This window comes from Rhinopithecus roxellana, chromosome 11 (genome assembly GCF_007565055.1).
Source record: "Rhinopithecus roxellana isolate Shanxi Qingling chromosome 11, ASM756505v1, whole genome shotgun sequence".
NCBI classification, from domain to species: Eukaryota; Metazoa; Chordata; class Mammalia; order Primates; family Cercopithecidae; genus Rhinopithecus; species Rhinopithecus roxellana.
The window spans coordinates 109,197,578-109,221,191 of record NC_044559.1 but is presented as its reverse complement, the minus strand read 5'-3'; the positions used below and the strand labels follow the sequence as shown (position 1 = coordinate 109,221,191).

General features: G+C 41.4%; 1 protein-coding gene across 14 annotated transcripts in view; it reads left to right on the top strand.

Annotated features, from left to right (window-relative positions):
* The window catches only part of KIAA1217 (KIAA1217 ortholog), a 349,155-nt gene that overhangs the window by 233,120 nt on the left and 92,421 nt on the right, over window positions 1-23,614 (top strand). For 12 of the 14 annotated variants that reach the window (XM_030940985.1, XM_030940974.1, XM_030940972.1 and 9 more), the window contains exons 4-5: window positions 2,221-2,419; window positions 8,188-8,281. In XM_030940985.1, coding sequence (XP_030796845.1) covers window positions 2,221-2,419; window positions 8,188-8,281 — 293 coding nt within the window. Of the gene's footprint in view, window positions 1-2,220; window positions 2,420-8,187; window positions 8,282-18,321; window positions 18,673-23,614 lie in introns of those variants that run through there. The other 2 variants (XM_030940983.1, XM_030940977.1) reach the window with 2 other exon arrangements.

Genomic DNA, 23,614 nt, shown 5'->3' with positions numbered 1-23,614 from the left:
AGGAGGCGGAGCTCAGGCAGTAATTTGAGCAATGGGGAGCGGATGTAACTACAGATGAAGATTCCCTCACTCAACCATGGCTCACTTCCTGCTATGTGGCCCTGTTCCTAACAAGCCAAGGACTGGTTCTGGTTTGTGGCCTGAAGGCTGGGGACCTTTGTGCTATACCATTTTAAAATCAAGTTCGGTCAGGCATCATGCATTCAACTCACTCTGCATTTCTACCTTCAGAAGGGTCGGGAGCCTTATTTCCTGAGTTTCCCTGGCTCTGCGTGTTTTATGTTGAGTTATTCCCTTGAAGGTTTAGATGTCAGCTTGCTCTTGTCTACCGTTACTTCCTCTCTCATTCCCTTACTTCTTTGATGTATGCTTTTGTATCCCTTATTGTCACTTTAATGGAATTTCTAGAGGAAGCAGAGACAAATGTATTACATGGGCTGCCATATTGAACCGGAAGTCATTCTTTTCTCTTTTGAGTCTCTCTTGCCAAAGTTTACTCCAGTGGTAGTAGTTCACCCCCAGTAGATTCTCACAAAAAGCAAGACTCAAATTCAGTGTCAGGATTGTAGATACCCTGTTTCAGTTATCTGTTTCTGAATAACAAATCACCCTAAGCATAGTGACTTTACATGACAGTGATTTATTTGCTTATGATTCTGCAATTTGGACAGTGCTTGGAGGGGCCATCTCATTTGTGCTGGCATCAGCTGGGGTAGCTCACCTGGGACTGGGGATCCACTCCCAAGATGACTTATCCACATAACCTTAGTGGTTCCAGCTGTAAAATGCAGGCTTAGATGGGGTGGTTCTTCAGCATGTGACTTCCCTGTGTGGCTTGGTTGGACTCCTTAGAGCTGAGTTCTGAAAGGAAACATCCCCAAAGCAAGCTCACGAAGAGGACACACTCCAGAGTGCAAACACATATAAGCTTTCCTTTTGCTTCACACTTGCTAATATCCCATTAGCCAAAGCAAGTCACACAGCCAAGCTCAGAATCAATGTGAAACAGAACTGCTCTCCACAGGGGGGTGAGTGCTGGGAGGCAGGGTGCGCTGGGGGTCACAAACCCCCTGGGAACTCTGGGATCCTGTGCTTTTTCCATTTTATTTCTGAAACACTGAGGTGCTGGATTCTTTTCTTATAGATAGTTTAGCACGATATAAACATTCAATAGATATGTATTAGAACCACAGAAATCTTGTTGCATTTCCACTGAAAATGTTTCTGAATGGACTAGAAAGATTTCAGCTATGTAGCTTACCCATGGCTATAATGATTGTGTTCCTAGTTAATGAAAGACAAGAAAAAAAAAAATCACTCTATGAGGTCAGATTTCTAAATAAACTTTTCCAGGGAATTAAGTACTGTCTTTGTTTTGTTTTTTGACTGGAGTGCAGTGGCGTGATCTCAGCTCACTGCAGCCTCCCAGGTTCAAACAATTCTCTTACCTCAGCCTCCTGAGTAGCTGGGATTACAGGTGTGTGCCATCACATCTGGCTAATTTTTGTATTTTTAGTAGAGATGGGGTTTCACCATGTTGGCCAGGCTGGTCTCAAACGCTTGACCTTAAGTGATTCGCCTGCCTCAGCCTCCCAAAGTGCTGGGATTACAGGCGTGAGTCACCATGCCTGGCCAAGTATTGCCTTTTGCTTTAGGCTATCAGAGGTTTGCTTCTTGCATGTTTGTTTATTTTTGAGTCAGAGTCTCACTCTATTACTTAGGCTGGAAAGCGGTGGTGCAATCGCAGCTCACTGAAGCTTCCAGCTCCTAGGCTCAAGTTATCTTCCCATCACAGCCTCCTGAGTAGCTGGGACTACAGGCATGTGCTACCACACCCAGCTATTTTTTTTTTTCCCCAAAGAGATGAGATCCGGCTATATTGCCTAGGTGAGTCTCGAACTCCTGGCCTCAAGTGATCCTCTTGCCATGGCCTCCCAAAACACTGGGATTACAGACATAAGCCATTGCACCCAGCCCTTGAATTTAAAATAGTTGCAAATTAGGCTCTTTAACACCTGCTTGGACTTCAAAGAATGAAGGTGGGTACTTACGCAATAACCAAACAGTGCATTCCTTGGAAATTCCAAACTAGATCTCTTGTTACATGCTTGCCAAGCTGGTCCTGAATGTTCCCAGATGCAGCTGGAAAGAAGTGGCGCAGCTTGTGCTGTATCCCCTCAGTCTTTACCTTTGACTAATAACTGTTTCCTTTGTGTGCAGGGGTTCTCTATCTCCAGTATGGAGACGAAACCAAGCAGCTCAGGATGCCGAATGAGATCACAAGTGCAGACACAATCCGTGCTCTCTTTGTAAGTGCCTTCCCACAGCAGCTCACCATGAAAATGCTGGAATCTCCCAGTGTCGCCATTTACATCAAAGATGAAAGCAGAAATGTTTATTATGAATTAAATGATGTAAGGTAAGTTGTGACATCATTTTTTGCCCGCAATATTGCATTAGAGTTTTTTTGTTTGTTTTTGTTTGTTTTTACCCACTATATTGCACTTAAGAGTGTGTGTGTGTTGTTGTTGTTGTTGTTGTCGTTGTTGTTGTTGTTGTTTTGGTCCATCATATTGCTTTCATAGAGTTTATACCAAATTCTGATTCCTCTATAACCTAGTGAAGAAAGCAGATTCGTTATCCTGATTGGTAGGCTTATTTCACTATCTGGTTTTCTACAATTCATTTGCAAGGTATAGCTTATAAAAATGAGGAGAAACTTCTCCCCCACAGATTTTTGGATGCTACATCTGAAAGGAACATTAGAAATGATTCAGTTCACCATGTTATCTAAGAGTTAGGGAAACTAAGGCCCAGAAAGGTGGTGGAGAGACCCGATCAAGGTCGTAAGAGTTGAAGGCAGTACTTCATATTGGCACTTTCCCAATTCCCTCTCAGGTGTTCTTTCCTCCATAGACAGACCCTGTGGACATTTTAGGTAATGATCCCACTGGGTCATTATCTACACATAACAAGTTAGAATAAAAGCAGTGGACTCTGTATTATTTTCCACAAGAAAAGAGACTGAGAAGCATCCTCACTTTCCGTTCATTTCTTAAATAGCTGTCCTTTCCCCAAAGATCTTACTGTCCAGGCAACCTTTCTCCAGGGCGCCCAGTTGAATATCCTCCAAAATTAAGCTAAATGGACTCCTGCTATTGATGGAACTGAAAGTCGGTTAGAAACAAAAGCATCTCCGTCTCTCTCTCTCTCTTTTTTTTCTTTTTGAGACAGAGTCTTGCTCTGTCGCCCAGGCTGGAGTGCAATGGCACAATCTCGGTTCACTGCAACCTCCGCCTCCTGGGTTCAAGCGATTCTCCTGCCTCAGCCTCCCAAGTAACTGGGATTACAGGCACCTGCCACCAGGCCCAGCTAATTTTTTTTGTACTTTTAGCAGATATGGGGTTTTACCACGTGGGTCAGACTGGTCTTAAACTTCTGACCTCAGGTGATCTACCCGCCTCGGCCTCCCAGAGTGCTGGGATTACAGGTGTGAGCCACCATGCCCAGCCTCATCTCTCCTTTTTTGAAGACAGGATCTTGCTCTGTCACCCAGGCTGGACCTCAGTGGCATGATCATGGCTCAGTGCAGCCTTGACCTTCTGGGCTCAAATGATCCTCCCACCTCCGCCTTCCAAGTAGCTGGGACTACTGGCACATGCCACCACATCTGGCTAATTTTTAAATCTTTTGTAGAGACAGAATCTCCAGATGTTGCCCAGGCTGGTCTGGAACTCCTGAGGCAAGCAATCCTCTAGTCTCGGACTCCCAAATGGTTGTGATTATAGGCGTGAGCCGCCACACCTGGCTCAAAAGCATCTTTATTGTCATTTTGGTGTCACGTATATAGCAGAAAGAACTCATTTGATCTGTTCCAACCAAACAACCTGGAAAACAGGACTTAGATCAACACAAGCAATCAGTTGCTAGTATGGCCTCTGAACATTTTAGAACTCCACAGGTTATTTAGTGACTGATCCAGCCATTTCATTTTATGGAACCAGAAACTCAGACTCATAAAATTTGAGGGACTCATTCAAAAGCACACAGCCAACTAAGTACCAAGCTCTGCCCCAAACATGGCTGTCCACATTTTTTTTTTTTTTTTTTTTTTTGAGGCGGAGTCTTGCTCTGTCACCCAGGCTGGAGGGCAGTGGCACAAGGTCTCTGCTCACTGCAAGCTCCGCCTCCCGGGTTCACGCCATTCTCCTATCTCGGCCTCTGAGTAGCTGGGACTACAGGCACCTGCCACCATGCCAGTCTCATTTTCTTTATTTTTAGTAGAGACGGGGTTTCATCGTGTTAGTCAGGATGGTCTCGATCTCCTGACCTCGTGATCCACCCGCCTCGGCCTCCCAAAGTGCTGGGATTACAGGTGTGAGTCACCGCACCTGGCTGCTGTCCACATTTCTTGGTCAAGAACTTTTTGATCCCTTGGAATGTTCTCTCACCAAATCATTGGGGGCAGGACTTGGGGTTTCTGAGTCCACACCCTGGGGGGGTAGCAAGTTGCCCTGTTTCTTCATCAGGGAATTAATGGGTACCACTTTTTAAAAATATGCCTCTAGTGCATAATAAATATAAAGTGATCTGTATCTACCAATGATCACGAATGACATATTTAGGCATGTTCCCAGGTGTATGAGTAATTTAGAACTTTCAAAGTTTGACACATGCCTCCAGGTATAGATGCTACATCTGTTGCACAACCTTACAGCTTTTTTAAAATGTGTTTAAATATTCATGGGTACCCAAAAATTCGTGTTTAGTTTTGAACTAAATTATTAATCAAGCTGTCACTGAAAGAAATTTTTTGCATTCACAAAGTGTAAACTTGAAACGTGAAATAATCACATTATATTTAAAGACTATGTTTGTAGTAATATAATCCCATGTAGTGTTTTTACACGGAGCTGCCAGTTACAACAATCCTCTTATATTTCTGCATTTGCAATTAGAGGAATTGAAGGACACAGTAATAGCAAGTAAACATGCAACTTAGGGAAGCCACACTTGATTATGGAGCTCAAGGCTGACGAGGTTATTATGAGTAATTGGGCCTCACTGTCTTGCAGCCTGTGCAAGGATTTTTATATTACAATGAGTCACCATTTTCTAAAGCCTTTCCCAAGCTTCAGAGTATGGCTACTTTGACTTCTTTTTTATACTGTTTGGGAAAGTCGAGAAGGAGTCACAAAATAAAAGAAATGAGAGGGAGGAAAAAGAAGAAAAGGTCATGATTCTCCTTAATGGAAATCCAGTTGATAAAATGAATGAAATCATCAGTCAATATGCTGATATTTGTGAAAATGATGATCTTGTTGATCCATAAGTTGTAGTACTGATAACCTGACTTCTTGTTGTTGTTGTCGTTGAGACAGAGTCTCACTCTGTCACCCAGGCTGGAGTGCAGTGGCACAATCTCGGCTCACTGCCAGCTCCGCCTCCCGGGTTCACACCATTCTCCTGCCTCAGCCTCAGGAGTAGCTGGTACTACAGGCGCCCGCTGCCATGCCAGGCTGATTTTTTGTATTTTTTAGTAGAGACGAGGTTTCATCGTGTTAGCCAGAATAGTCTCGATCTCCTGACCTCGTGATCCGCCCACCTCAGCCTCCCAAAATGCTGGTGAGCCACTGTGCCTGGCTTTTTTTTTCTTTTTTCTTTTTTTTGAGACAGAATCTCGCTCTATCGCCCAAGTTGGAGTGCAGTGGCATGATCTCAGTTCACTGCAGCTATCACCTCCTGGGTTCAGGCAATTCTTATTCCTCAACCTCCCGGGTAGCTGGGACTATACGTGTGCACCACCATGCCAGGCTAATTTTTGTATTTTTAGTAGAGATGGGTTTCACCATGTTGGTCAGGTTGCTCTCAAACTCCTGACCTCAAGTGATCTGCCCACCTTGGCCTCCCAAAGTGCTGGGATTATGGGCGTGACCCCACTGTTCCTGGCCTGATAGCCTAATGTTTTTTAAAAAACTCTCATTTAAAATATTTAAGTGGAAAGATCATCAATTTATAAATTTGTCTGTAATTTTACTTTTCAGTTACTTTGATTTAAATATAAAAAATGAACCAAAAATGTTCAACTGAAGACTATGTTTTATTTGGTGATGACAGTAATGTTTATGCTATGTGAGCACATGCATGTCGCTTCCAAAGAATTATTCTCTTTCTTTGATTTTATGCATAAAATGCCTTGATTGTATTTTATTTGAATTGTAGAAGAAATTTTCACCACCAGCATTATATGAGACAAAAAAATAAAAAATAAAAGGCTGGGCATGGTGGCTCACACCTGTAATCCCAACACTTTGGGAGGCCGAGGCCGGCAGATCACGAGGTCAGGAGACCGAGACCATCCTGGCTAACACCGTGAAACCCCATCTCTACTAAAAATACAAAAAATTTGCTGGGTGTGATTGTGGGCGCCTGTAGTCCCAGCTGCTGGGGAGGCTGAGGCAGGAGAATGGCGTGAAACCGGGAGGCGGAGCTTGCAGTGAGCCAAGATCACACCACTGCCCTCCAGCTTGGGCAACAGAGCGAGACTCCGTCTCAAAAAAAAAAAAAAAAACAAAGACAAAAAGAAGTATCATGTAGATTTCAACTGAAGACAGTGACTTTAATCATCTAAATTCAGAGACAAATTTCATTGCACATCCTTCAGTGTTTCTGAAGTGCGAGCATATTTGCTAAACAGTTGCCTATTTCATCATCATGTTAGGCTCCTCATATTTTCCTCAGGGAAATGCTACGGAGAGTTCAGGTCAGAATATTGTGTTGTAAATATTGCCACAGTAAATGCAACCCCGGCCTTTACTGTTGGTTCATCTCAGATGAGTATGTTTCTAAAGTCATGATAAACCAACCTCATGCATTTTAAATACCTCCAGAATCACAGTCTTTGTCATGGCTCCCGTGAGGTTTTCTATTTTTTCATGTCCTTGCCTGTGACTCCTTCCTCTGGCCCAGTGGTGAGCCCCTTAGTGGATCCCCACACCCTACCTCTGTGAGTCTCCCCTTCATAGTCACTCAGCCCCCTTTAATAACAAGGGCTGCTGGTTCCCCCTCAAGCCAACTTCTAACAAGCTACTGGAGAAACCGTGCAAGCTTGGGCTAGTCATTGCTTCAAAGCAATTACTGGCGGATATTTAAAGAAGAGAAACAAGACTAGTCCAGGAATCCTCCACTTCAGTTAAAACAGAAACACAAGCCAGTAATCCCAGTGGTTGGGTCAGCCTACTAAATGAGGCTGCACCTGGAGGAGAGGAATTCGTCTTCCTGCACACATTTCTCTGAGCTAGCCGAGCCGGCATTGGAAGGGATCACAGTGTAGACAGAGCCAAAAGGGCCTTGGGTGGCCCTTTTGCTGATGAAAGCTGAACATGGAGGGAGAGGGACTTCGTAGACATTCATGTGCTCTTCAATAATTTTAAGGTAGGCTCTGACCCTGTCTTTTGCTACGTTATGACACCTTGGCTCTAAGAGCTGGGTTCGGAGAAAAAAGAAGAACTTATCTGCTGCTATTTCTTCACATCCAGCAATTCGATTTGTACATAGAAAAACTATTTTTCTAACCCACTATGGAAGGGAAAAAGGCATAGTAAAAATATTAGATTTTTGTGATACTGTTTCTTTTTTTTTTTTTTTTCTGGACTCCAGATATCTTTTCTTTCAGTTGCCGAAAGTGTTTGAAGGCAAAAAAAAAAAAAAAAAAAAAAAGAAAAGAAAAGAAAAGTAAATCTTCTTTCATGTGCATTCATTAGATAAGCAGCAAACCAGGTGTTTGGGAAAAGTAAATAATTAAATATTTAAATATTAACCAAATCTCTTTGAATGTATTGTAAATATTGGAACTTTATTGTTTTTTTTTAAAGCCTTAACTTTCCATACTCGGCATCTTGAAAGAAAGTTCATGCTACCCAATGTTTATGGGTAGGGAGCTATCCTGGAGGAATGATACTTTCCTGAGGAACAAGAAAAGGAGAGAAAAGCTGAAGTCATTTTTCTTCTTCTTTTCCTTATTTATAATTGCCTATTTTGTGGTCACATAGCTTTTGACCGGCGTATTGTAGATAGCCTTTGGATTGTGTGTTCGTGTTTTTTACCTGATCTTTAAGGGCAGGCTAAGGAAATGGCCAAAGTCAGGCTTCTTTCATCTGCCATAGTTATTGATGTTTTTGATTCCAGGAACATTCAAGACAGATCACTCCTCAAAGTGTACAACAAGGATCCTGCACATGCATTTAATCACACACCAAAAACTATGAATGGAGACCTGAGGGTAAGTGTTTCTGTCCTATTTTTAATTTTATTCACTGGGTCAAAGCATCCTTCCTCTTGCTTGTACTCCTGATGTAATCATACTCTACAGCTGAGTTTTGGGGGGTTCTCCACACTCATCTCACCTAGTGGATCATTATTTGTTCTTGGTAGAGAAGTAAGATTTCCTGGTTATTTAGGGCAAAGGGATTAAAATAAGGCCGGGCACATCCTAATTTATCTTTAAGCAAGGAGTTACGTCCGTACTTTAAATAAATTCTGAAAATCTTCCTATCAAAGGGTCCCTGGTCCATAATACATTAACCGGCTCAGAAGATCTCTTGCATTTTTTTCCTCCAATTAAAGGAAACCTAACATACAAACAGGCAGACAGCAAGGTGTACAATTGCATGGAAAATCTATTCATATTCTTACATGAGCTCTTCCAAGTCCTAACATTCTAATACAATTTCTCACCTTCTAATTCAGGAGCTACCCAGGAAGAATTTTGTCGTGCTGTCTTAAATATTATCAAATCCTCTCTGAACCATGTTGAGGGCATAATACAAAAATCTGCATGATTTGGGAACTAAAATTCTCTAGATTTAGATTGTCTCAGGAGATTATCCGAACATTCAAAGCACACAGGGATGTTTTGAAGAAAAAAAAAAAAAAAAGGAGAAACTGAAAAGGCAGATTTTAAAATCACATTAATGCAGGTCCACTAGAAAGGGATTGAGTTTCTAAAAATAATGCTACATTCCTCTGTAGCAAAACTGGGAGGTAAAAAGATTAGCTTCTCAGCTGCACACCCCCTACACACACACACACACACACACACACACACACACACACATTTGGAAGACACTGTGCCATTTTTTCTCATCTTTTCTACAGATTAGCACTTGGCTGGATGTTCGTTTAACTAGAAAAAAAATAAATGATTACCTTTATTGCCAAAGAAACCCAGACACTGTTCTGTCTTGGAGTTGCAGAGTTGTTCCTGAGTGAGGCTGTCTCTGCTTCCTGATAGCACATATTAGTTTCCTGTTGCTGCTGTAATAAATTAGGACAAATTCAGTGGCTTAAAACAACACAGATTTACTGTCTTACAGTTCTAGAGTCTGTAGACTGAAAATCTCTCTGGTCTGACATAAGGGGTCACCAACAGTTATGCATTCTCTTCCGGAAGCCCTAGGGAAAATCTTTTCTTTTTTTCCCACCTTCTAGAGGTCACTGACATTTCTTGGTTTGCTGTCCTCTTCCTCCATCTTCCAACCCAGCAAGATAGCTTCCCTTTGATCCTGCTTCCGTGGTCCGTAGGTAGGTACCAGAGCTGCTGGCACCTACCTACGTCCACTTTTAAGGACACTTGAAGGACCTTGAGCCTACCCAATCCTCCAGAAAAATCTCCCTATTTCAAGGTCAGCTGACCGGCAACCTTGACTCTCCCTTTTCCATATAACCTGATGTAGTCACAGGTTGAGGGGACTAGAATGCAGACATCTTTCAGGGACCACCATTCTGCTTTCCATGTGGGGTAAGTTTAGAACCAGAAAAGAAGCCAGGAGATCTAGCTGAAAGTGCTGGGAGAAGGTCTGTATCCTTCTGGACTGGAATACAAATGACGACATTGTGGGATCAGAGCCTACACTTCTGGAGGGAAGGGCCTCTCACGTACTCAGCTGCTGTTATTTTTGTGTCAGAAATGATGTGTGACTTGAATTGAAAGCTATGTTGCTACTTCAGAAATTCTAGGATTTTGAGGTTTATTTCTCCAGTTATACTTTATGTGTAAACCAGAGCCACATGGAGACAGATTGAGTCATGCCAGTCGTGAAGCATGGACTAAATATTACAGCACCATTTGCCTTTTCTTACTCTGTTATTCTCTTTCTCGGAGACATTCATCAATGTCTTTGCTCTTTGAATAGCTTTATTTTTTGATATGTCTAGCTTTCACACTGGAGTTCCATGGTGCTGAGAGTTCTGTTCCTGTCACATAGAGCCATTTCCACACAGGTGCCCCAGAATCGCCTCTGATAATCTTGTTTGGGGCTGGAAGGACACCTGTTTTAACCCTTCAGCAGCTCTGGTACCTACTTAAGGACCATCAGTGAGGACTGAGAGAATCAAATATTGACCGTATGAACAAAGCTGATCAGAATGCAGAACATGTGCTATGGGTTTCTGCAGGGTGGTTCTGTTCTTACTTGAAGATGAAATCCTGCTGATCACTTTTTCTGGGTTACCCAGAGCCTACTTTAAGCTCTCGTTTTGTGTGTGTGGGAAACTCAATCGTTGTCCCCAAATGAAGAGACAGTAAATGTTTACCATCTAACCAACAGAAAAGCTTTTGTGTTTCAATGTGGATTACTTAGAAATGCGAAATAGAAAGCGGTTTCAAAGCCAGCTAGGTGTGATCATGCCTGCAGTTTGCAACTTGGTTTCTGTTCACAGATTGCAGACACTAAAAGGCATGGAATTCAGCTGCCCTCACCTTTTGGCTCTGCAGGTTGGAATTTTTTTTCCTTTTTTGATGAATGTGGCTGCATTGCCATTAAAGGGCAGGAAGCTTTGTTGAGCCCTGCCTCTGGAGCCCAGCTGCACAACCAGCTGCCCATGGTGGAGAACAGAAACAGGGAACAGAGCAAGGATCAATTGTTGTAGACTAAACCACGCTGTAGGGTGGGGTTAGGGAACTCCATCCTCCCGTATGTTTGCAATGTGAGTATGGCCATGAAGGAATTCGATGCTAACTGCTCACACGAGTCAGTCACTGCAGTCCTGCCCCTGATGTCATTAGACCTCATTCCCCAGCCTCCAGAGACAGCCTGGCACAGACCTCCCTGCTGCCTGCTTATGACCAATAAACATGCATGTTATGAAAAACATCAGTTGGAATAAGCAGAGGGGCAACAGTAGTCACACCAGAACTCCTCAGGGGTTTCAGAGACTTTCCTTAAACAATGAATGTAATATCTTGCCTTTGAAAGAAAAGAAAATGTAAAACTCTCCATCTAAAGCAGTCTTCCCAGAGCGGTTTTATGATTAGAAATGTGTTTCTCAGGAAGCGTGCTAGACTAGGCCTCAGAGTGTGCATGAAATGCTGCTTCGTGGGGAAAACGTGTATCTAGATTTTCATCTAGCATCTAGCTGAGTATTTTTGAGGCTAGTCTGTCTAAGGAGACTTGTGGTTCTCGGCTGGAACTCAGCACACCTGGCTCCTGTTTCTCTGCGCACCACCCTGATCTAATTTAATTGCATGGCTTTTGTTTCCTTACATCAGATAGGAGCTTTGGTAATTCAGTTCCCAAGGGACTGAGCTCACCATATGGAACAGGCCCTTTTGCAAAATTTATATATGTCCTCACAGGGTTTTAAATTCACAAATGTACAACTCGAAGATGGAACCATTCCATTTCATGACTCTCAAAAAGTACACGTTTTTCCATACCACCTGTTTGTTGAAGGAACTGGACAATTCTTCTGCTTTGAGGGTGATTTGCTAGTCACCAAGCCTGATGGCTTTTTCATAGTGTGGAGGCTTCTCCACCTTCTTGTGTGCTTTAAGACAACTTTCCAAGACTCTCTGCTCTCATCATTTAATACTCTCCCTCTTCTCTGCTTCCTTTAATTTCTCTTGCATGTCTTTGATTTTTACTTGCATATAGACAATTGCCAGATTGGCCCTACCCCTTAAATTATTCCCTAATACCCAAGGTAATTGCTGCCTCCCACTCCTCTTCTACTGATCTTTGTGTTTGACACCAGTGAGTGGTCTCCTTAGAAATCATTGGTCTCCATGGCACTGCTGTGTCTAAATTCCTTGTCTGCATTCACAGACACCTCAGCTTCCTTCATTCCCTAACTCTCCTTCCTCTTGCCTGTGTTCAAGCGGCTTCTCTAGTTTGGGGTTTGTTTTGTTTTTATAAATTTGCTCTTTTTTATCTGAACCTTTGCACTTGTGATTGTTATCTTACCACTCGTTTGACTATTACATCGATGCGGATGACCCATGAAGCCATCCATATCCCTAGCTCTGCCATCTCTAGAATTCAAGACCCAAATGTTCAGCTTCTAAGTGTCTTCACATGGAGATGATTTCCACGGTTTCCAATGCATTCTGTAGAAGAAAACATTCCTAATCTTTCTCCCACTCAAGTCTTTATCCTTCTTGATTACCTTTTGAAGAATGGAGGGGTTACGATGGGCTGTGTGTATGTGTGTGCACATGCATGTGTGCCTGTGTGTGTATGCATGCCTATTTTGGGGAATGTGGAAGAAGGGATGTAAAACATTGAATTGTCAATGATTCTTTTGCCTGACCTTTGTTCTTCCAACGCATTCACCTGGTCACCAGAGCTCATCCACTCCCCTCTGCAAGGTCTCTAACAGATGAACCTTCTGCCACTGCCTGTACCAGTATTCTTACAATAGCTAACCTATTTGAGCATTTATTAAGCACTTTTGTGGGTTTTTTTTTTTTTTTTTTTTTTTTTTTGAGAGGGAGTCTCACTGTGCCGTCCAGGCTGGAGTGCGGTGGTGTGATCTTGGCTCATTGCAACCTCTGTCTCCTGGGTTCAAGCAATTCTCCCACCTCAGCCTACTGAGTAGCTGGGATTACAGGCATGTGCCACCACGCCCAGCTAATTTTGTATTTGTTTTAGTAGAGACGGGGTTTCTCCATGTTGGTCAGGCTGGTCTCAAACTCCTGACTTCAGGTGATCCGTCTGCCTCGGCCTCCCAAAGTGCTGGGATTAGAGGCGTGGACTACCACGCCTGGTCAGTAATTTTAATTATTTAATCCTCAAGATAAACTTTTGAGATGGGTCTTGGTATAAGTCCCCCTATTTACAGATGATGAGACAGCTCCTTGTGTTAAGAGATTTTCCCAAGGCCACACAGCCAGAGTAGCAGAGCAGAGATTTAAACCCAGGCACTGTGGCTGCTGAAATTACAACCTTCATTATTTATCTACTGAATCACCTAACAGTTCTTATTTCCCACATCTCATTCTCCTGTTTTCTTTCTCCAAGTGTCTCAAATTCACTCTCCCTCTCTACATATCTACCTTTCAAAATTCTACTCATCTAACATATTCCAGGACAGTTGTCTAATTCCTTCAGCAAATTGCTGGCATGAAAAAAAAAGTGTGGGAGGGAGCGCAGTTAAGTTTCTTGGGGGCCTTCTGTACCGTAACAAAATGTGGCCTGTGTACCATCTTCAGATTTTGAGAAGAACAAAGCAACTGTAAAAGACATCTTTAAAACTATTTGGGAAATTCGAACATGTGTTAGGAATCAGGAGATATTAAGGGATAGCTGGTAATTCTATTAGGCATAATAATAGGTTAGTGGTTATGTTTTAAAAGATGGAACATACTAAAGTATTTACAGGTTGAATGACATGACAAATGGGACTTGCTTTAAAATACTGCAGCAAACCAAGAAACGAAAAGGTGGAAGTAGATGAAACAATATTGGTAAAATGTTGAAAAATGTCAAAGCTGGATGATGTGGGTACCTTTTGTTGTTTTCTCTACTTTTTGTGTTTGAAAATTTTCGTAATCTGTTTGGTTTTGTTTTTCTTTGTTTTGTTTTTGAGACAGAGTCTTGCTCTGTTACCAGGCTGGAGTGCAGTGGCGCGATCTCAGCTCACCGCAACCTCCGCTTCCTGGATTCAAGCAATTCTCCTCTCTTAGCCGCCTGAGTATCTGGGATTACAGGTGCACACCACCGCTCCTGACAAAGTTTTGTAGTTTTTACTAGAGACGGGGTTTCACCATGTTGGCCAGGCTGGTCTCGAACTCCTGACCTCAGGTGATCCACCTGCCTCGGCCTCCTAAAGTGATAGGATTACAGGCATGAGCCACCATGCCCAGCCCATAATAAAATCTTTTACAAAATAATAAAAACTTGTTTTTAGAGCCCCAATAAAAGACTACCTACTCCAGGAAGCTTTCGCTAATGCCCTGTCAGAATTCATCTTTCCCTTTTGGGGGCCTGTTGCACATTTGTGTTGTGTTATAATCATTTAAATGTGTGTTCATCCAAAAGACTGTACACTCTTCAAAGGCACAAGCCATATTATGAGATGGGTCATCTTCACATCCCTCCGAAAACCGGTCATGGCATCTTAACCCCTGGTGAGTGCAGAGTAAACACACTTGTTAAACAGGATGCACTGAGTGTCCTACTGATGGTCCTACAAATGCCATATTTTTCGTTTTCTGTCATTAATGAGGACCCACTGTAAAAATTTCTCTCTGTTCTCATCACCAGAAATAGTTGTGCTTCTCCTGGTTTATTTTTATCATATGGACACTTTGAATCTTGTAAGTGATCATTTTCCCTCTTTGTGTTGCTACTCTAAAGCTTAGAATTAAATTTGTGGCCCACCCACAGCAAGGGTACAGGCATTTGTGGCGTGCGTTTTGTGTGTTGGCTTCATTCCTGGACTCTCTTTTTAATTTTCCTACTTTCATCTTCCTTTTGTTGCACATTCCACTTTGACTTCTTTTTTCTGTAAAACTGTAAAAATGTATAGGGACTCTATTAATTTCTTGGTGCAATCTATCAGGATATAACTGGTGTTCATTCTCTACCATCGTTGTTCTAGATAGAAGATAGCAAACCTTTTTGTGTCTGCTGAGTAGGCAATGTGTTAAGTACTTTACATATTATTTAAATTAGTCAGTAACTCTGCAAAGTGGGTATACTGACTTCATTTTCACAGGTGATAAGACTGAAGCAAAAGAGGTCTTTCCCAAGGTCACACATCTGATCAGTATCAGACCCTGGATTTGAACTTCTTTCTGCTCCTTGATACAGAGCCCACAGACTCCCTTCCTTGATATTTCCATTTAAGTTTTGCAATTTTGAAATGATGTTCCTACTAAGACTTCAGAACACACAAACTATCCTTTATTAACATTTGTTTCATTTCTTAATTTCATTGTGCATCTATTTCGTGGTATCTTTTTATATTTAATTTTGCGTCATTCTCTCCTCTTCTGAGCATACTATAAAAGATATCCATAAAAATAAAAAAAAAAGGAAAGAAAGGAGTGATTTGCCCATTTAGTATGTGTGTCTGCAGTGGCCACCAAACTCAGAGCACTTTTTCTCACAGGGCAGTGTTCTGGTTGAGAAGAAGGGTTTGGGATTCAGGGATTATCAAGTCATCCCATGGTAACAAAAGAGTCCCACAGAAATGGAAGTTTCAGAAAACATGCCTAGCTGATTGTCTATTTAGAGATTGTTCTTGACCCAGCCGTAATATCCCCTTCACTCATGCAATGACAGTGGTACCACTAATATTCCTGGTGTGCTTACTCTGTGCCAGTCACCATACTGAGCAATTTGCTTGTATTTACTGCCATTTGATTTTCACAGCTATACAATGTGAGAGGAGTTCTTATTCTCCTCCTGTTTCAGAAGTGGAAGCTGAGACTTAGAGAGGTCAGCATACTTGCTCAAACTAGCCAGCTAAAGAGAAGTGGAGCTGAATTTAGAGCCAGGCAGGCCAACTCTAGAATTGGCCTTTGTAATCACGCCTGTGGTCACTACCGTCCTTTCTTTCCCACCACTGTCTTCATCAGCACGTCCATGAGTCATCGCCACATGTCCATGGGCCACGCATTTCTGAAGACCTAACCCAGAAGTCACTCTCTTCATCAAGCCTCTCTCACTCTTCTCTTTCCAAACCTCACCACTCACTGTCCCTTCTCGAAACTTCCATAGAACTTCACCTCCCTGCCCTGCTGTCTTTGTGCACTCTCCTTTTCCTGCCTGCACTGAGTTATTGATGCATGTTTCTTTTTTTTTCTTTCACCATTTTATTCTTTTTCTTATGAATGATGTATTTATTTATTTATTTATTTATTTTTTATTATACTTTAAGTTCTAGGGTACATGTACACAATGTACAGGTTTGTTACATATGTATACATGTGCCATGTTGCTGTGCTGCACCCATTAACTCATCATTTACCTTAGGTATATTTCCTAATGCTATCCCTCCTGCCTCTCCCACCACCCCATGACAGGCCCTGGTGTGTGATGTTCCCCACCCTGTGTCCATTATTCAATTCCCACCTATGAGTGAGAACACATGGTGTTGGTTTTCTGTCCACGCATCTTAAGTGTCTTTCAGCTCTAAGCTTCTCGGGGACAGGGTCTCCATTTCATTCATCTTCATACTCCCTGTGGCTCTCTCGGACAGTGCCCTGCCCTGAGTAGATTCTTATTAAATACCTGGATAGAAAAAGATACTTACTTCAGCCCTTTTCTATCACCAACTTTCAGTTAGTTAGTGCCTTATCTACTAAGAGCAATACAATGATTTGTAAAGGTACATGTTTGAGGCTTATAGCACATTACCTAATTTATCCCAGTATTGGCCACTGACACAAATGAGAAATAAGAATGTCTGCCTTTCCTCAGTCCATCGGTGTAATTTGATAGAAGTTAATAACCCTGGGCTGAGCGCGGTGGCTCACACCTGTAATCGCAGCACTTTGGAAGGCTGAGGCAGGCAGATCACAAGGTCAAGAGATCGAGACCATCCTGGTCAACATGGTGAAACCCTGTCTCTACTAAAAATACAAAACTTAACTGGGCTTGGTGGTGTGTGCCTGTAGTCCCAGCTACTCGGGAGGCTGAGGCAGGAGAAGCGCTTGAACCCAGGAGGTGGAGATTGCAGTGAGCCGAGATCACACCACTGTACTCCAGCCTGGTGACAGAGTGAGACTCCATCTCAAAAAAAAAAACAAAAAAAAAAAAGTTAATAACCTAAAGTTTAAGAATAACAATAAAGAAAAAACTTCTTTGTCAGATTAAAATAAGTGTTCATCAGAAATACACACTTATCTAACCTTTTTTGTGGGGGGAGGGGCTGGATTTTTCAGGAGTTAAATTCACCTGTGGTAGAAAGTAAGCTAAATCCATAGATAACAAATCTAAATAAGATAGATCTGATTTCGCTGTGTTTATAATTCACTAGGATAAATCTTGCTTTTATTTTGCTTTATTTTTATTTTATTTTGAAGACAGGGTCTTGCTCTGTCACCCAGATTGGAGTGCAGTGGCACAATCATGGCTCACTGCACCCTCAGCCTCCCTGACTCAAGTGATCCTCCCTGCTCAGCCTCCTGATTAGCTGGAACTACAGACCCACACCACCACACTTGGCTAATTTTCTAAATTCTTTGTAGAGACAGAGTCTCCCTATGTTGCCCAGGCTGGCTTTGAACTCCTGGGCTCCAGGGATCCTCCCTCCATGGCCTTCCAAAGTGCTGGGATTATAGGCATGAGCCACTGTGCCTGGCCCCTTGCTTTTAGATGGAGTTGATAGTCAGTATTTCAAATATCTCTAAACTTATAACGTAAGGGTGATGACTTTAGAACAGTTAACCTAACTTCATTACTGTAAGCATTTACTTATTCACTCAATCAGCCATAGTGAGTCAGATCCTTCCTCTGGTCTCAGCTCTCATGCAAGATCCTGAAGATATATTGGCAAAAAGCAATAATGATACGGACAATAATCAATTAACTCAATAATCAATAATGATACGGATGTCTATAATTTTTCACATCAGTTCAAGCTAGATGAAATCCTTGCCTGTGTTCTATAATTCGCTGGAGTTAACACTGTGGAACTCATTTATGAGTGATATACGTAATGATATCTTTTTTATACTGTGCTTTTCTGGGAGGCAAAAAAGATGTTTCTGTTATGATTGATAAGGAAGGACTCTTACGGAAATGATTAGCTAGGCAAACACATTTGAATACAGTGGCTATCCAGAACATGGGAGGTATTTTCTTGCTCCTTCTCTGCTTCCAGTTATAAAGTCGTATTTTTCAAGAAGCACGAAAAGGTAATATATGCACATCTGATATGCAACTTCCAAGTGATACAAATCTCATCTTTCCTGCTGCGTAGCTGCTTGCTTTTCCTTGTACTATTTTTTTTTTTATTTTTTGTCATTGAGAGGTTATGACAACATGAGCCATATTGTATTTATAAACATCACGTGTTTCCTTGATATGGCTTGCAGTTTCTGCCAGACAGAACACATGGAAGAAACATTTCTCGTTAGCTCAGCATTGGTTTTAGTTATGCTGATTTCCGGGACAGGAAAAATGCCTTCCTACTCAGAATTAACTTTCATAGAGTAGAAACAAAACCTCTGAATGTCCGTGAAATAGTTTTAACAAGAGTGGATACTGCTCCTTTAAACCACATATTTTGACTAAAAGCTTCCTTCTGTAAAAAACCCAAGGCTTGCATTTAGTCACCATGAAGACAGGCAAAGCTGAAAGCATTGGAGAGAGGGGTGGTTTCGAGGTCTCTGTGAGTCTAGAAAGTTTCTTCTAGAAAAGAAAGGCTCACGGAAAATGTAAGGTAAGAACTGTGCCTTTATGATAAGATATTATCTTTAGAATTTTTTTTTCCATGCTCTGGCACATTTATCTTTCATTAACTTGTCTTCTGTATTCAAGTTCAATGCAATAGGAAATTGGAATTTTAGGTTTTATTTTAACTTCTTGCACACTGCTTAGAAGAAAACCTCTCTTTGTTATTGACATTATGCTGTTTTTTTGAAATCCACTTAAATTAAACTGGGCTGTCTTCAATCTATAAATCTTGTGGTCTTGTTTCTGGCTAACCTTATAATTTGGAAAAGGATTTAAAATGCCAACATAGTTTGCTTTTACAGGTCTTGTTGATTTATGTGCTCTGTGACAATTTTCAGTGTTTTCATGAAGATGTTGACTTACATACAGTGTCTGAGGCAAAGTCGATAATTTGAAGGCATGGTACAAACGAGGAGGGAAATTCATATGTGTCCTTTAACATTCCAGGGAAAAATTATTTGGTATTTTGTTCTTGTGAAAATCACTTTAAATTGTAAAATAAAATAGCCTTTATTCTGGTCTTGAAAATAATTTAAAGAAATAGCAGTTTAATCTGTATGAAATCACATTTAAAACTTCTACAGTTTTTAAATAACAAGCTTGATATAACAAGTTTATATCAGGTTTAGTGATTGCCTGAGAAAGTCTTTGACAGAAATCATGTTTACTTGAGATAACTATTCTGTCAACTCTTAACAATAATTCAGTCACAATATTTTTGCATTGATTTCCTTTAAAGGAATTTAATAGGAGCAATGTCCTTTTAAATTAGTCTGTTTCCTTTCAAAAGTACATGTGTTCGTGAATTTGCTTATTCATATGTCTGTGGGTATCTTTATCCCAGTTTACAGATGAGTTAATATACATGAGAAGTTGTAATCCAATGTGGTTTACATAATATCTATTATTTTATTTAGTCATCATCATAACCCTGTGGAATAGGTATTATTACACCCATTTTAAGTTTGGAAAACCAAGGCTTAGAGAGGAACAAGATCAAAATTACACACTTGTAAGTAGCAGAGCTGGGGTTTAAATCCAGGCTGTCTTCCTTGTTTTTAAGTCCTGAACAGCACAGCCTTAATAGTAGCTGAGAGCTTCAGATCTAATGTTTATGCGGCTTCAGGATAAACTATTTTGTATTTTTCTGGAATTTTATTTTATTTTAGATCTGTAGCATCCAAAACCTAGTATCACACTGGTTGTTTATCCAGGGACCTGGTTACAACTTACTCAGAGCATAAAGAAAACAGTGAACATCAGATAGTGTAGAGATAGAGAAAAGCACTTTGGATAAACGACTCTTTCCTCTTTACTACACAGACCTTTCCTGTTTTCTTCTTTGCTTCATGTGCTGTGTTGCTCATAAAAAAGGTTTCCATAGGACAGAGCAGGGAGCTTGTTTGGGAGCTTGATTTGGGAGCTAGAAAGTATCTTTGAATGGAGACTGGCTAACTGTGCCTGCCCACTGCCCTTCAGTCTGCTCGCAGAGCTCTCAGGAGGGGGCCAGGAAGAATGTTAAGGCTGAAGGTGGAGGGCTCTGAAGTTAGGGCAGCTGGCTCAGCTGCCTGAGAGCCCAAACTTCACCTTCAACATTGCTCTTCCCACCTCCTCCTGAAGAGTGAGACATCAACACAGCAGCAAAAATATCCTGGTGATTTGTGATGCAAAGTAATTACTGCTAACAGCATCAACAGGGGATGCAGCTGCTCCCAACACAGGCTTCAGGATCAAGGCTTCCAGCCCCAGTTCAGCCTAAAATCCAGGACTGGCTACACAACCAACGCAACTCCAAGTTGATAGGAGCAGATCCTTCCTTCTCCCCAGCAGGTACTAGGGTTAGCTCCCAAAGAGTTCGAGTCGTTACTGGCTGGAGTGCACATGAGAGGTTTTTGCCACATCCCTCTGCCCTTTGATATCCAAACCGCATCCCTTTTCTTTGCTCTTATAAGTATAGGTGTTGGCGGAAATTGCCTTTGACTGGGGATATATGTCCTTGCATTTTCAAGTTGCATCCCTTGTACCTGCGTATTTTTCACTTGCTGGGGTTTGTTTTTCTGTGTTCTTTGTGGGCGCTCAGCAAGGCATCCCAGACCATACTAGGCTGCTCTCTACCACATCAGCCTAGGCTCCCTGGGTCCCAGACCCTACCCCTGAGAGGCTTCCAGGGGACCGTTTTTCTCTTGATGCTTTTTCCAACATTTCTCAAATGAGCATGTGTTACTTTTATATAAATTTGGGGGTAGGGAGAATAACACGCTAATCTTTTAAAAAGAAAAAAGTGCTTTTAAGATACATTTGCCTACTGGTAACACATTTTCTTCTGTCCTACTTTTTCTTATGGAGCAGGTGATCTCTGCTTACTTGTGATTTGCAGAAGTCATAGATACTCTGTCTGCTTTTGAGGAACTAGAGCTGGCTACCGCAGATTTGTAATTGAGAAGACAAACCTGACCTGCATCACCAGTGCTCCCTCAAGAAACAGCCCTGAAACTAATAATAATTTTTTAAAAGACACTTAATGGGTACAGAAAAATCATTTAGAAAGAATGAATGAGACCTAGTATTTGCTAGCACAACAGAATGCCTATAGTCAAAAATAATTTAATTGTACATTTTAAAATAACTAAAAGAGTATAACTGCCAGGTGATGTGGTTCACACCTGTAATCCCAGCACTTTGGGAGGCCAAGGCGGGCGGATCACAAGGTCAGGAGATCTAGACCATCTTGGCTAATGCGGTGAAACCCCGTCCCTACTAAAACTACAAAAAAAAAAAATTAGCCGGGCAAGGTAGCGGGCGCCTGTAGTCCCAGCTACTCGGGAGGCTGAGGCAGGAGAATGGCGTGAACCCAGGAGACGGAGTTTGCAGTGAGCCGAGATTGTGCCACTGCACTCCAGCCTGGGCAACAGAGCAAGACTCTGTCTCAAAAAAAAAAGAAGTATAACCAGAATGGTTGTAACACAAAGGATGAATGCTTGAGGTGGCAGACTCCCCATTTACCCTGATGCGATTATACACATTGCATGCTGTATCAAAATATCTCATGTAGCCCACAAATACATACACCTACTATGTTGGCACAAAAATTAAAAATGAAAACAAGAAAGAAAGAGGCCTGACGTATTTGGAGTCATAGGGCTTTAGAAATCGAAAGAAGGTGTTAGGCATCATCTTTTGTAACCCATTGCCCTATAACTTGAGACCCAGGAGGCCCAGAGTGGTTGGAGTGACATGGTCAAGATCACAAAATAAAGAAGTGGCCAAAATAGGGCTGGATCTCAAGTCACTGTTCCCAAGACCAGACCCTTGTCTCTATGCAGTGCCATTTTAGCCTGTTCCCTGCTTTTGTTCTCACCCCTCTGGATCTTACAAGATTTGTCTTCTTGATTGATTTAGAAAAACACTATCTATTTGACTTCTCTTAGCCATCTTTTGTGGTCGCTGAGTCTAGCCAGCTTTCGCTTATCCTCTAGAAAGCAGGACAACTCTCTCTCTCTCTTCTGGATTATCTTACTAAAAGAGAACCAGAAATCCTGCAGTTAGGCCAGAGCTGATTAATTGGAAATGCATGAGCCTGGACTAAAAATAAATGGATTTTAAACTAACCAGATTTAGATTATCCAGTATTTTTTATGGAAGGAGAATAGGCCATCATGTCAACTGAAAAATAGCAGCTGTTTCAAATTATGAGCTACTTTGAATAAAATAATATTGGCTCAACAAGGTTGTACAGTATTATGGCATTATTTTAAAAAACAGCCTCTTTGCTGTGGCAAATAGCTCCTGCAGTTATGCTATTTGAAACATTAATGCATGACTCCTCACATTACTTTCAAAGTTGTCCATTGCTTGGAACCAGTGATTTTAGGTGGCAACTAGAAAAACACTTCGTAAATGGTAATAATTATATGATGTTGTTTTGAATGAATGTTGGAAAGACTGGTAGCACAAAGAACTTGAGAGTTAATATTCATTAATTCCTTAAGTCACAACTATAATTCTTAGTCACAACTAAGGAGAAAAAAGTCAATTTAAAACTGACTTAAAGAAAATTATTAAATGAGTACTAGTACAGCTGATATAAAGATAGAGCCAAAGTGGTGATGGTATCTTGTTACTGTGTGAAGTGTAAAAACCACGGCTTTAAGATGAAGCTCAAATTGAGGGTTCAAGGAAGGGACAGGGTAAAACTTGATTTAAAAGCATACAATTGGCAAAAATAAATAAATAAATAAATTGGATGTCCAAATGAATTCTAATTCTTCTCTAAGAGTTCTCAGGACCATCAGCATGTTACTATTTGGGAGAAAAAAAAAGAGCTACTCATTAAATAGGTTTTTGAGCAGATTTATTTATTTAAGGTCTCTCCAGATAAAAGGTGTTACTACCTAGCTTTTCATTTAAGCTAGAGGACCTCTTTCCATTATGCAGGCAGCACTAACTCACTCCATATTCCTGAAACAGAAAATATGTTTGACTTAGTTGATCGACACATGTATTTGATTTCTTTCCTTTTCTTCTTTTCTTGTGACATCAAAGGTCGTGCTTTGCCTTGTTCTGATTTCGTTCTTTGAACCTGTTCCTTTTCATGCACCCTTGACAGAGTAGGAAGAGTTCCAAAGAAAAACACAAACAACAAAGGAATCATAGCAATGCCAACAATGGGGCAATTCAGAAATAGCAGGGGCCTGATCTCAGCACCTCTAAAGCATAGGATTGGTGGTCAGGGTCTGATAGCTTCGTCTAGAATGAGCTTTTAGTACCAGTCCTTGCAGTCACTTGCAAGGAAGGAAGACACGGAATAGAATATTTTGTAGATGGTTGACCCCTTGCAATAGGGACTGAGGGATCATGATGGATACATCATGGATGGAAATCCACAAAGTGGAAACCGTTTTTGCTTGCTTTTAAAAGCAAGTCTAAAA